Below are 13,379 nucleotides of genomic sequence, written 5' to 3' on the forward strand. Positions count from 1 at the left end.
TAATTTTTATTGTGCTTTAAGTGAAAGTTTACAAATGAAGTCAGTCTTTCATACAAAAATTTATATACACCTTGCTATATACTCCTAATTGCTTTCCCCCTAATGAGACAGCACGCTCCTTCCCTCCACTCTCTCTTTTCGTGTCCGTTCGGGCAGCTTCTGTCCCCCTCTGCCCTCTCATCTCCCCTCCAGACGGGAGATGCCAACACAGTCTCGTGTGTCTACTTGATCCAAGAAGCTCACTCTTCACCAGTATCATTTTCTGTCCCATTGTCCAGTCCAATCCCTGTCTGAAGAGTTGGCTTTGGGAATGGTTCCTGTCTTGGGCTAGCAGAAGGTGTGGGGACCATGACCTCCGGGGTCCTTCTAGTCTCAGGCAGAGCATTAAGTCTGGTCTTTTTGAGAGACTTTGGGGTCTGCGTCCCACTGCTCTCCTGCTTCAAATGCTTTTCTATGCGCCTGTTGTTGTGGCTGCTAACTGGAAGTCACCAGCCTACTCCATGGGAGAAAAGACATGGAGATCCGCTCTCATAAAGACTGCAGCCTAGGAAACCCTATGGGGCAGTTCTACTACGTCCTATTGGGTCTCTAAGAGTCAGAATCAACTTGACGTCAGGGGGCTGCTGTTAGTTATGTGGCTCAGGGGATTTCATGTAAGTTGTCAAACTTATTGACATAAAAAGCCAAAAACCAAACCCAGTGCTGTTGAGTTGATTCTGACTTACACCAACCCTATAGGACAGAGTAGAACCGCCCCATAGAGTTTCCAAGGAGCGCCTGGTGGATTCAAACTGCCGACCCTTTGGTTAGCAGCTGTAGTACTTGACCACTATGCCACCAGGGTTTCCTATTGACGTGAAGCTATTCTTTATACACCTTTATTATCCTTTCAATGTCTGTAGGATCTGTAGAGATGTCCCCCTTCATTTCTGATGATGATAATGTGTGTTTTCTTTCTCTGTCTTGCTAACAGTTTATCGATTTTATTAAATCTTTTCAAAGCAACATCTGGTTTGATTGCTTTTTACCTACGTCTGTTTCTAGTTTGACTTGTTTGTACCTTTATTATTTCCTTCCTTCAACTTTCTTTAGATTTTACTTGCTCGTCTTTTTTTAGTCTCTTCAGTTGCAAGTGTATTTTTAAGCCTTTCTTTTCTCGTAGAGGCATCTAAAGCTGTAGCTGCAGCCCACAATTTTTGATATATTGGTTTTCATTATTTTGTAGTTTGGAGTAATTTTTAAATTTGCCTGTGAATTTGTCTCTGACTCATGGTTATTTAGAAGTCTGTTACTCAGTACACAATCACTGGGGACTTCTCTGGCTGGCTAGCTGTTAAACTGACTTCTATTTTAATTCTGTTGTCTTCAAAGAAAACTATGATTTTGATCCTTTTAGTTAAATATGTTGATACAATATGTCTATTAGATCAAGATGGCTGATAGTGTTATTGAGTTCTACTAGGTACTTACTGATTCTTATTGTATCAATCACTGAGGGTCCAGTGTTAAAACCCCCAGCTTTCTGTGTGAATTTTTCCACTTTTAGTTCTGTCAGTCTTTGCTTCCAATATTTTGAAGTCTGTTATATGCTCCTGGTAAAGTGACCCTTTGATTGTTATGAAATGTCTGTATGGTACAATCACACCAGCATTCTTGTGGTTTGTGTTCGCATGGTATATCATTACCACTCTTTTATTTTCAACCTGTCTTTATAATCACTGTGTCTCTTAATGACAGCTAAACGACACGCGTGATCATAGATCGGGTTCTGGGCCTGGGAAAGTGGCTGTAACAGAAGCTACTGGTAATGTTCAGTTGGTCCAGCTGTACCTTTGGACTACAGATCACATCATAGTGTTTCACCAACGCTAAGTGTCCTGGTTTTGGTAACAGTACTGTGGTTATGTAAGAAAACGCCCTTGCCTGTAGGAGACGCAGTCTGAGAATGTAGCGGAAAACGCACGGTATCTGCAGTTTACTCTCGGTGGTGCAGGAAAAAATCAGACAGACACACAGACCTGGAGAATGAACAAAACGTTCTTGCAACCTTTCTCTAAGTTAGAAATTGTATCCAAATTTAAAAGTTACTTAAAAATTAGTGCTTCTTTTGTAAGCAGCATATAGTTGGAACTTGGCTTTTCAAAAAAAATTTCAGTCTTACAATCTCTTTTAATTGGTGTGTTCAGCTTTATCAAAATTTAATTCACATACCAGAGTTCACTCATGTAAAGTACGCAGTTCAGTGGCTTTGAGTCCACCTACCATCACACCACAATCAATTTTAGCACCTTTAATTACTCCTAAAAAATTCCTCTACCTTTAGCCATCACCGACGCCAACCCCCCCAGATCCCTCCACCCTAGCCAACGCTCGTCTGTACTTTGTGGCCACGTATTTGCCTCGCCTAGACTGCATGGACTCCACACCAGTGGAATTGCACAGTGCGCGATTGTCTGTGTCTGGCTCTTTTCGCTGGACGTTTTCAAAGCTGTAGCAAACATCAGGACTTCATTCCTTGGCCTCGTCTAACAATACTCCGTTGTATGGATAGACCATCTTCTGTTTATTCATCTGCTGGCGGACATTTTGGCTGTTGCTACATTTTGGTTATTGTGAACAGTGCTGCTATAAAACCGTATTTTTGCTCCTTTTTTGGAAACAGGCCCGTCTCTAGAGTCTGTGTGGTGATCCCTCAGGACACGGCTTGTATCTCTGATCACTGACGCTGTCTGTAACACCGGCCTTAGCAGAGTGGCTGGTGGAGGGACGCACACAACAAAAGAGGAGGAAAGGAGCGCCTTGCAGCACTTAAGCCATTCCTCAAAGATTGTCAGGACTTCCTGTAGATTAGATTCTACAGCCTCTCAGAGATACTAATTTTCATTTATTATAGCTCTTACAGGGTCCCTGAGTGGTACAGTGACACAACTGGCTGCTAACCCAAAGGCTGGAGGGTTCAAGTCCACCCAGAGGTGCCTCGGAAGAAAGGCCTGGCAATCTACTTCCAAAAACTCTGCCATTAAGATTCCTATGGAGCATAGATCTGCTCTGACACCTGTGGGTCACTATGACCTGGGGCGTCACCTTGACTACACCTGGTTTATAGATGTGGAAGCACTCCTGGTACGTAGAAAGACATTTCACTTCAGTGACTGACAGAAACAGATCCAGTAAAGCGCTTAAACCAAACCCAGGGATGCAGTCCACAGGGCAAGGCAGTACCCATCATTTGTTCTAACCACCACTGGCTGGGTTAGGATTTGCTTGGCCTTCCAGTGATGTCCTTGTTAGGTGCCATCAAGTTGGTTCCGACTCACGGTGACCCTATGCACAACAGGAGGAAACACTGCCCGGTCCTGCGCCATCCTCACAATTGTTGCTATAATTGAGCCCATTGTTGCAGCCACTGTGTCAATCCATCTTATTGAGGGTCTTCCTCTTTTCCGCTGACCCTCTATTTTGCCAAGCATAATGTCCTTTTCCAGAAACTGATCCCGCCTGACAACATGTCCAAAGTATGTAAGATGCAGTCTCGCCAATCTTGCTTCTAAGGAGCATTCCGGTTGCACTTCTTCCAAGACAGATTTGTTCACTCTTTTGGCAGTCCATGGTGTATTCAATATTCTTTGCCAACACCAGAATTCAATGGCATCAATTCTTCAGTCTTCCTTATTCAACTGTCCAGCTTTTGCATGCATATGAGGTGGCTGAAAATACCACAGCTTGGGTCAGGCACACCCTAGTCCTCAAGGTGACATCTTTGGTTTTGAACACTTTAAAGAGATCTCTTGCAGCAGATTTACCCAATGCAACGCGTCTTTTGATTTCTTGACTGCCACTTCCATGGCTGTTGATTGTGGATCCAAGTGAAATGAAATCCTTGACAACCTCAATCTTTTCTCTGTTTATCATCATGTTGCTCATTGGTCCAGTTGTGAGGCTTTTTGTTTTCTTGAGCTGTAATCCATACTGAAGGCTGTGGTCTTTGATCTTCATCAGTAAGTACTTCAAGTCCTCTTCACTTTCAGCAAGTAGGGTTGTGTTATCTGCATAACGCAGGCTGTTAATGACTCTCCTTCCAATCCTGATGCCCCGTTCTTCTTCATATAGTCTAGCTTTTTGGATTATTTGCTCAGCATACAGACTGAATAGGTATGGTGAAAGAATACAACCCTGACGCACACCTTTCCTGACTTTAAACCAATCAGTATCCCCTTGTTCTGTCTGAACAACTGCCTCTTGATCTATGTAAAGGCTCCTCATGAGCACAATTAAGTGTTCTGGAATTCCCATTCTTCGCAATGTTATCCATAGTTTGTTATGATCCACACAGTGGAACGCCTTTGCATAGTCAATAAAACACAGGTAAACATCCTTCCGGTATTCTCTGCTTTCAGCCAGGATCCATCTGACAGCAGCAATGATATCCCTGGTTCCACGTTCTCTTCTGAAACCAGCCTGAATTTCTGGCAGTTCCCTGTCGATATACTGCTGCAGCCGTTTTTGAATGATCTTCAGCAGAATTTTGCTGCGTGTGACATTAATGATATTGTTCTATAATTTCCACATTCGGTTGGATCACCTTTCTTGGGAATAGGCATAAATATGGATCTCTTCCAGTTGGTTGGCCAGGAAGCTGTCTTCCACATTTCTTAGCATAGAGGAGTGAGCACCTCCAGCGCTGCATCTGTTTGTTGAAACATCTCAATTGATATTCCATCAATTCCTGGAGCCTTGTTTTTCATCAATGCCTTCAGAGCAGCTTGGACTTCTTCCTTCAGTACCATTGGTTCCTGATCATATGCCACCTCTTGAAATGGTTGAACATCGACTAATTCTTTTTGGTATAATGACTCTGTATATTCCTTCCATCTTTTGATGCTTCCTGCATGGAATCCTTCACTATTGCAACTCGAGGCTTGAATTTTTTCTTCAGTTCTTGTGGCTTGAGAAATGCCAAGCATATTCTTCCCTTTTGGTTTTTTATCTCCAGGTTTTTGGTATGTCATTATAATACTTTGTCTTCTCGAGATGCCCTTTGAAGTCTTCAGTTCTTGTACTTCATCATTTCTTCCTTTTGCTTTAGCCTACTTGAAGTTCAAGAGCAAGTTTGAGTCTCTTCTGACATCCATCTTGGTCTTTTCTTTCTCTCCTGTCTTTTTAATGACCTCTCTCTTCATGTATGATGTCATTCCACAACTCTCCTGGTCTTTGGTCATTAGCGTTCAACGTGTCAAATCTGTTCTTGAGATGGTCTCTAAATTCAAGTGTGATATACTCAAGGTTGTACTTTGGTTCTTGTGGACTTCTAAGTTTCTTCAGTTTCAACTTCAGTTTGTACATGAGAAATTGATGGTCTGATCCACAGTTGGCCCCTTGCCTTGTTCTGACTGATGACTGAGCTTTTCCATTGTCTCTTTCTACAGATGTAGTCAATTTGATTTCTGTGTGTTCCATCTGGTGAGGTCCATGTGTACAGTCACCATTTATGTTGGTGAAAAAAGGTATTTGCAATGAAGTCATTGGTCTTGTGAAACTCTATCATGCAATCTCATCGTTTCTATGACCAAGGCCATATTTTCCAACTACTGATCCTTCTTTGTTTCTCACTTTCATGTTCCAATCACCAGTAATTATCAATGCATCCTTATTGCATGTTCAATCAATTTCAGACTGTAGATGTTGGTTAAAGCTTCCATTCCTTTGTCTTTGGCCTTAGTGGTTGGTGTGTAAATTTGAATAATAGTCATATTAACTGGTCTTCCTTGTATCCGATCACTGACAGCATTGTACTTCAGGACAGATCTTGAAATGTTCTTGTTGACGATGAATGCAATGCCATTCCTCTTCAAGTTGTCGTTCCCAGCATAGCAGACTATATGATTGTCCGATTCAAATTGACCAATACCAGTCCATTTCAGCTCACTAATGCCTAGGATATCTAATTTTCCTAGACTCATACTTCGTATATTCCACATTGTGATTATTAATGGATGTTTGCAGCTGTTTCTTCTCATTGTGAGTCATGCCACATCAGCAAATGAAGGTTCCCGAAAGCTTGACTCCATCCACGTCACTAAGGTTGACTCTACTTTGAGGAGGCAGCTCTTCCCCAGTCATCTTTTAAGCACCTTCCAACCTGGGGGGCTCATCTCCCGGCACTGTATCAGACAATATTCTGCTGCTATTTGTAAGGTTTTCACTGGCTAATTTTTTTCAGAAATAGACTGCTGGGTCCTTCTTCCTATTCTGTCTTAGTCTAGAAGCTCAGGTGAAACCTGTCCTCCATGGGTGACCCTGCTGGTATTTGAATACTGGTGGCATAGCGTCCAGCAACACACAAGCCTCCACAGTAGGACAAACTGACAGATGCGTGGGGGGTGGGGGGCTTCTAGTGATAGCAAATCGAAAACAACTGCAGGAAACACTTGGAAAGCTGATGTGTCTTCTGGCCACTTTGAGCAAAGCCTCAGAAAAGGAGGTGGGTTCCAGTGGTTTCCTTAGCAGTGAAAATGGGGCTAGCGGTCACAGATGTGGCTGGGAGGAGGGACACTGGTGAGAAGATGTGAAAGCCCCTGCCTGTGCTGGAGACATGGCCGTGACCAAGGCTGCCTCAACCACAGCTGGTATGGAAAGAGCAGGCACCCTGGCTTGGTGGCTGTCTGCCACACGTCATAATTTCCTAGCTGTTCACCTTTAGAGTCTCGATTCCACTCGACTGCTACTCACTCTGGCTTTCTCTGCAGGTACAGGTAACAGCATCGTGGTGGTGACAACCAATGGGTTTCTTCGTCAAGAACTGAAAATTGTTGAGAGCTTTTACAATAAGAGCACCTCCTTCCTGGGCTTCCAGCTGATTCCCGAGGTACTGCAGGGTGGGGGCCGGGTGTGTTGGCTGGGGCAGAGCGGTGGATGCCTCAGGGTCTGCTCTGTTTCAGGAGGAGCAGCTCTGGGCTGCCAGTGCAGAGTATAGCGAGGTCTACATCTGGAGCCTGCAGGACCTCACCCAGCCCCCCCAGAGGGTCCCCCTGCAGGACTGCACTGAGGTCAGCTGCATGATCAGGGTCAAGAGGCAGGTAAGGCACGAGGTGCCCAGGCCATCTCTGCGCTCAGGCCATTGTGCCTTTGGGCCTCAGGTCCCTTCTCTCCTGAGGGGGCACAGGCAGAACACGGCACTGGGTGGCCTGGCCTCGCAGGTCTCAGCATGTGGCCGAGTCCAATAAGGACCCCCTCCCCAGGGTGGGCTGCCCCGGTCACGTGGCTGACGCCCCGTTTCTCCCGGACAGATCTGGGTGGGCGGCAAGGGGCTGTCGCAGGGACAACTCAAAGGGAAAGTCTACGTGATCAACACCGAGAGGAAGACTGTGGACAAGGAGCTGGTGGCCCACACAGACACGGTGACAACTCTGTGCTCAGCCGAAGACCGATACGTGCTGAGCGGCTCTGGCGGGGAGGAGGGCAAGATCGCCATCTGGAAAGTCGAGTGAACATGGGTAAAGCCTCACCTGTGTCTGTGTGTGGGAGCTGGCCCAGGATCAGGGTGGAGAGCAAGCTCACCCGTGGTTTATGGGTGGGGGTGACAGCCGGTGGGGAAGCCCAATCTGCTCGGGGACAGAACCGATGACTATACACTTTGTCCCGGACTCTCCAGTTCCCAGAACCAGTTGTGCCAAGGGCGTTTTGTGTTGGGGTGCTTTGTGGCCAGTGGCCAGGTCTCGTCTGGGATAACCTCTGCGGAGAAACAGCGATTACCCTGTGCACTGTGTAGAGAGTTCTAGAATCTGTGGCCAGGGAAGCGGACCAGAGCCAGCCAGATGGTGCTGAGTCCCATGGTGACCTGCGTTTTCATAATCCTGGTTTTGCCTCTTCCTCTCCTTCCTTCCTTCACTTCACAGACACATACTAAACAGTGGGTTTCTGGTGGCCCTGGGTACACTGTGGAGAGCCCAGGAGCCCCAAGGCCTTACACGGATTTGTCTCCAGAGAGCCTTCTGAGAAGCAGGAAGGGGCATCTTAGGAGAAGCACTTTGGGGTGGAACAGGCTTGCGGCTGCCCCTTCTTGGAGAATGTGGCCACAGCTGCCCAGAGGAAGGGGACAGTCCTACAGTCAGACTGCGAGGACAGGGGCTGGGCGGGTGGGGCACGCTGTTTTTTCTAGTTTATGCAGCATGTTTATAATGAAACCTGGAGAGACTTTTTTATCCCAGTCATCTTCAAAAGGCAAAAACCCCATCGAACAGCCCGATGTTACCTAGTTTGCCAGTACAGCCGCTGCCAGGGATACTCACTGGCCCAATGTTCGCATACATTTCAACGCCCCCATGTCCTGTAGACACAGGGTGGTGCTTTGTTATTTAAACCGAGAAAGATCTTAGCTCTTCACAACTATGTGTTTGAGAAAAGGCCTTCTGCACATTTTTGTTACGCTATCGAGACTTGTTCCTGAAGTGTCCTGTAAGGCAGACTCTGGTGCGGGTGTTGGCCGTGGAAGGAAACACTCGCCAGTGAGCACCCTCTGAGGGTGCGTGGCTGGCCTGCCTGTGGACATACACATGCTCAGCCACCCTGGGTCTCAGGCTTCTGACAGCCGCAATGCCAGTCCACCCTTGCCCTGGGTGCTCTCTGAGGACATTGTCCAGCCCTGAAAAAGGCTGGGCTTAAGACGGGTTTGCAGTGCCTGCAGAAGGAAAACGTTGGCCCTGGCCTCAGGTTTGGTCCACAAGACCCAAGCATTTTGGAAGACCTAGATCACTGATTGGTATTGGTTTTGGGTTGCTGTTAGCTCCTTGGGACGTTCTGGGAATGTGGGGCAGAGAAAGGTTAGCGGCCTGACCCTGCCCTGGTGTCTGCATTCTGTGGGGGCGGGGGGGGGGTGCCTGGCCAGCACCAGAGAGCAAGAGGTTGAGATTTGTTTCTGTAAAATTGAAAAGCGACAGTGACGGCCTGTCAGAAATATATTTGTAAACTAATGTCAGTGCACGTGTAACGAGGTTTTAAGCACGTTGATAATAAATCCTTTTATTTAATACATGATGATGTCCATGTCCTTCCTTCACCCAACAGGGACTGGTGGAAGAGGTCTTCAGAGTACTCCAGGCCACTTTGAACTTGCTCTTAATTCACCCTGAGCTTAGGCAGGGTGTCTCCACAGAGCGTTTTTGTTTCCTTTACTCTTGGTGGATTTTCCACGCTCTTAGTAGACGGCCGTCACATCTGAAACAAGCAGTGCAGAGAAGGTGGAGGATGACTTCTTTGCACGGCAGGGAGATGCAGGTGGATGCCATCATTTCTTGTGGTGATGCCAGCAGGCCCCCAGGAGGCAAGGCTGCGGCTCACAGAGACATGAGAGCTGGTCCCACGCCCGCACGGCTGCGGCAGAGCCCAGTGGGACCCTGGCCCTGTGCAGGACTCAGGACCCTGGGCGAGGCAGGTGGGCCAGGGCCTGACCCGGGCCTAGCTGGTGACCTGAGCTGTCTGTAAAATGGGGGATATTCCTTCATGCAGGGATTGAGTGAGAGGGCTCTTGTTATACACAGCCGGGCACCCAGGGACGGGTTAGAGAGTGTCCATTCCAGGCTGCTTGCTGGACTCTTGTGCAAGTGTTGAGAGAGACTGGAAATGCAAATGAGACAGCTACTGTAGTGGGTTAAATTGTTGTTAGTTGCCACGGGGACAGCTCTGACTCAGAGACCCCACGTAAAACAGGACGAAATGTTGCCCAGTCCTGCGCCATCTTCAAGATCATTACTGCGCTCGAGTCCTCTGTTGCAGCTATCGTGTAGTGCCTTCCAACCTAGGGGGCTCATCTTCCAGCACTGCACTGGACAGTATTCTCTTGTGAGCCATACAGTTTTCACTGACTAATTTTTGGAAGCAGATCACAGGCATTTTTTCCTAGTCTGTCTTGTCCGGAAGCTCTGCTGAAACCTGTCCAATATGGGTGATCCTGCTGGTACTTGAAATACCAGTGACATAGCTTCACTTCATCCTGGCAACACTCAAGCCACCAGTCCTACAAACTGACCGACAGGTGGTGGGGTGAGCTAAACAGTGGCCCCAACAAAGGCAAGTCCAAGTCCAGCCCCTGGAACTTGTGACTGTGACCTTATGTAGAAAATGGTCTTTGCAGATGTAACTAAGGATCTTGATATGAGATCCTCCTGGATTTAGGGTGGGCCAAGTGACAAATGTCTCCATAGAGAAGACGTGGCTAGACACAGGGAGAAGGACACGTGAAGACAGAGACTGGAGTGCTGCTGCCACAAGCCAAGGAATGCCTGGGGCCACCAGAAGCTACAAAGAGTCAAAAAAGGTTCTCTAGAGCCTTCAGAGAGAGTGAGGCCCGTCAACACCTTCATTTTGGACTTCTGGCCTCCAGCGGTATTAGAGAATAAATTTCTTCTGTATGAAGCCCCCAGTTTGTGGTAATGTGTCACGGCAGCCCAGGAAACTGACACTGTGACTGTCTACAGAATGCCAGCTCCGAGTCAGGTGCCACACCAACACTCTAAATGCACTCTGTGTTTAATCCTCAGGAAGCCCCATGAGATGGCAAGTGTTATCCCCCGTTTACACATGAGGACATTGGCTTGACACCTGAGAGCAAAGGGGAAGAGGTGGTGGGGCTTCGTGCTCCTCATTCCCAAGGAGTGAGGGGTGGCTTTCCCAGCCACCAGTGTCCTGTCATGGAACAAGGTGGTAGGAGGAGGCAGCTAAGGTTAGCTGCCCCTGCCTGGTTCAAGGAGGACCCTCAGGTGAGGTGAGCCCACCTCACTGTGCCATCAGACAGCTCTTCCTTTTCCCTGGCTATCAAGAGGGCACATTCTTCGGCCACAGACTCTGCTGGGTGTAGTGGTGGTCAGCAGGGACTGGGGGGCCACAGCTGAGTGCAGGGATTGATGGGAGGTCCAAATGAGATAAAGTATGACAGAGTGTAGTTAGTCGAGCTGGGGCACCACTTGCCATCTCCACATGGATAGCTACAAAATTAAGTGCTACAACATTTTGGTTTTACCAAAAGGCAGGCAGGAAAGGAGGGACAGAGGAGAAAAACACAGATGTGACAAATAGAAAATGAGTAGTAAGGTGGCAGACTTAAACCTAACCATATGGATAGTTATATTAAGTGTAAATGGACTAAAGACTCCAATTAGAAGGCAGAGAATGTCAAACTGGATTAAAAAATAATACCCAATTATATGTCCTCTATAGTAGATGAAGTTTAAATATAAAAAAACACAGATGGGGTAAGAGTAAAAGGATAAAAAGATGTATCATGCAAACAGTAAGCATAAAAAAAAGCTGCTATGGCTATATTAATATCGGACTTCAAGTATAAGAAATAAACAGGGACAACAAAGTCCATCAAGAAGGCACAGTAATCCTAAATGTATATACACTTAATAATAGAGATTCAAAAATACATGTGGCAAACGTGGCAGAACTATAGGGGAAAATAGGCAAATCCACAATTATAGTTAGAGATTTTGACACGCTCTCAGTAACTGACAGAACCAGTAAACAAAAAATTAGCAAGGAGATAGAAGATTTAACAACACTATCAACCAACTTAACCTAACTGACATGATTGAACACTATACCCAACAACAGCAGAATACATATTCAAGTGCATACGGAATGTTCACGAAGCTAGGCCATATCCCTGACCAGGAAATAGTAACAAAACATTTGAAAACAATAAAATCTTACAGGATATGTTCTCTGACCACAACGAAATTAGAAATTGCCAGCAGTAACCGACCTGAATCTACAGATACAATGTAATCCTGATCCAGATTCCAAGAGCATTCTTTAATGAAATGGAGAAATAAATCACCCACTGTATATGGAAAGGAAGAGATCCTGGATAAGCTTTACTGAAGAAGAAAAAGTGTGAGGCTCACACCACCTGATTTTAGAAACTATTATACAGGCACAGTAGTCAAAACAGCCTGGAACTGGTACAACAGACACACAGACCAATGGAACAGAATTGAGAACCCAGATGTAAATCCATCCGTGAGCATGTGATATTTGGCAAAGGGCCAAAATTCATTAAATGGGGAAAAGACAGTCCCTTTAACAAATGATGCTGGAATATTTGGATGTCCATCTGTAAAAAAAAAAAACCAAGATCCATACTTATACCATACACAAAAACTAACTCAAGATGGATCACAGATCTAAATATAAAATCTAAAACGATAAAAATCATGGAAGAAAAACAGGCACAATGCTAGGAGCCCTAATACATGGCATAAATACTATACAAACCATAACTAACAATGCACAAATACCAGAAGATAAACTAGATAACTGGGAGCTCCTAAATAATTAAACGCTTATGCTCATCAAAAGACTTCACCAAAAACATTTTTAACTAAATGATAATCAAAACACAATATATGAAAAGAGTAAAAAGAGAACCTACAGACTGGCAAAAAAAATTCTGGCTATGACATATGTGAAAAGGGTCTAATCTCTAAAACCTACAAAACACTTCAATGTCTCAATAACAAAAAGACAATCCAGTTTAAAAATGGGCAAAGGATATGGATAGACAATTTGCCAAAGATCATATTCTAACAGCTAACAGACACATGGGGAAATGCTAAAGATCATTAGCCATTAGAGAAATGCAAATCAAAACTACAATGAGCTGTCATCTAACCCCTACAATACCGTTACTAATCAGAAAAATACAAAATAAATGTTGGAGAGGTTTCAGGGAGATTGGAACTCTTATGCACTGCTGGTGGGAATGTAAAATGGTACAACCACTATGGGAAACGATATGGCGCTTCCATAAAAAGCTAGAAATATTGTATGATCCAGCAGTCCCACTCCTAGGAATATAACCTAGAGAAATAAGAGCCATCACACAAAGGGACATACGCATACCCATGTCCACTGCAGCACTATTCACAATAGCAAAAACATGGAAACCTAAATGCCCACCAATGGATGAATGGATAAACAAATTATGGTACAGACACACAATGGAATACTATGCAACAATAAAAAACAACGATGAATCCATGAAACATCTCACAACACGGATAAATCTGGAGGACATTATGGTGAGTAAAATAAATCAGTCACAAGAGGACAAATATTATATGAGACCACAATTATAAAAACTCAAGAAAAGGTTTACACACAGAAAAGAACATTCCTTGATGGTTACAAGGGTGGGTGGGGGAAGAGGAAATCACTAACTAGATAGGAGTCAATTTCAGTGAAGGGAAAGACAACATACAATATAGGGGAAGTCAGCATGACTTGGCCAAACCAAAAGCATAGAAGTTTTCTAGACATATCCAAACACCTTGAAGGACTGAGTTGCTGGGGCTGGTGATCATAGTCTCCGGGGACATCTA

General features: G+C 45.4%; 1 protein-coding gene across 3 annotated transcripts in view; it reads left to right on the forward strand.

Moving 5' to 3' along the window:
* Positions 1 to 13,177, forward strand: part of DENND3 (DENN domain containing 3) — a 94,076-nt gene extending 80,899 nt beyond the window's left edge. Inside the window, exons 21-24 of one of the 3 annotated variants that reach the window (XM_064268130.1) lie at positions 6,747 to 6,865; positions 6,939 to 7,076; positions 7,287 to 7,493; positions 7,896 to 13,177. In XM_064268130.1, the coding sequence (XP_064124200.1) occupies positions 6,747 to 6,865; positions 6,939 to 7,076; positions 7,287 to 7,487 (458 nt within the window). In that variant the 3' untranslated portion in view covers positions 7,488 to 7,493; positions 7,896 to 13,177. Of the gene's footprint in view, positions 1 to 2,893; positions 3,124 to 6,746; positions 6,866 to 6,938; positions 7,077 to 7,286 lie in introns of those variants that run through there. The other 2 variants (XR_010317842.1, XM_010588521.3) reach the window with 2 other exon arrangements.
* Positions 13,178 to 13,379: the final 202 nt, after the last annotated feature.

This window comes from Loxodonta africana, chromosome 14, assembly GCF_030014295.1.
Source record: "Loxodonta africana isolate mLoxAfr1 chromosome 14, mLoxAfr1.hap2, whole genome shotgun sequence".
In the NCBI taxonomy this organism is placed as follows: Eukaryota; Metazoa; Chordata; class Mammalia; order Proboscidea; family Elephantidae; genus Loxodonta; species Loxodonta africana.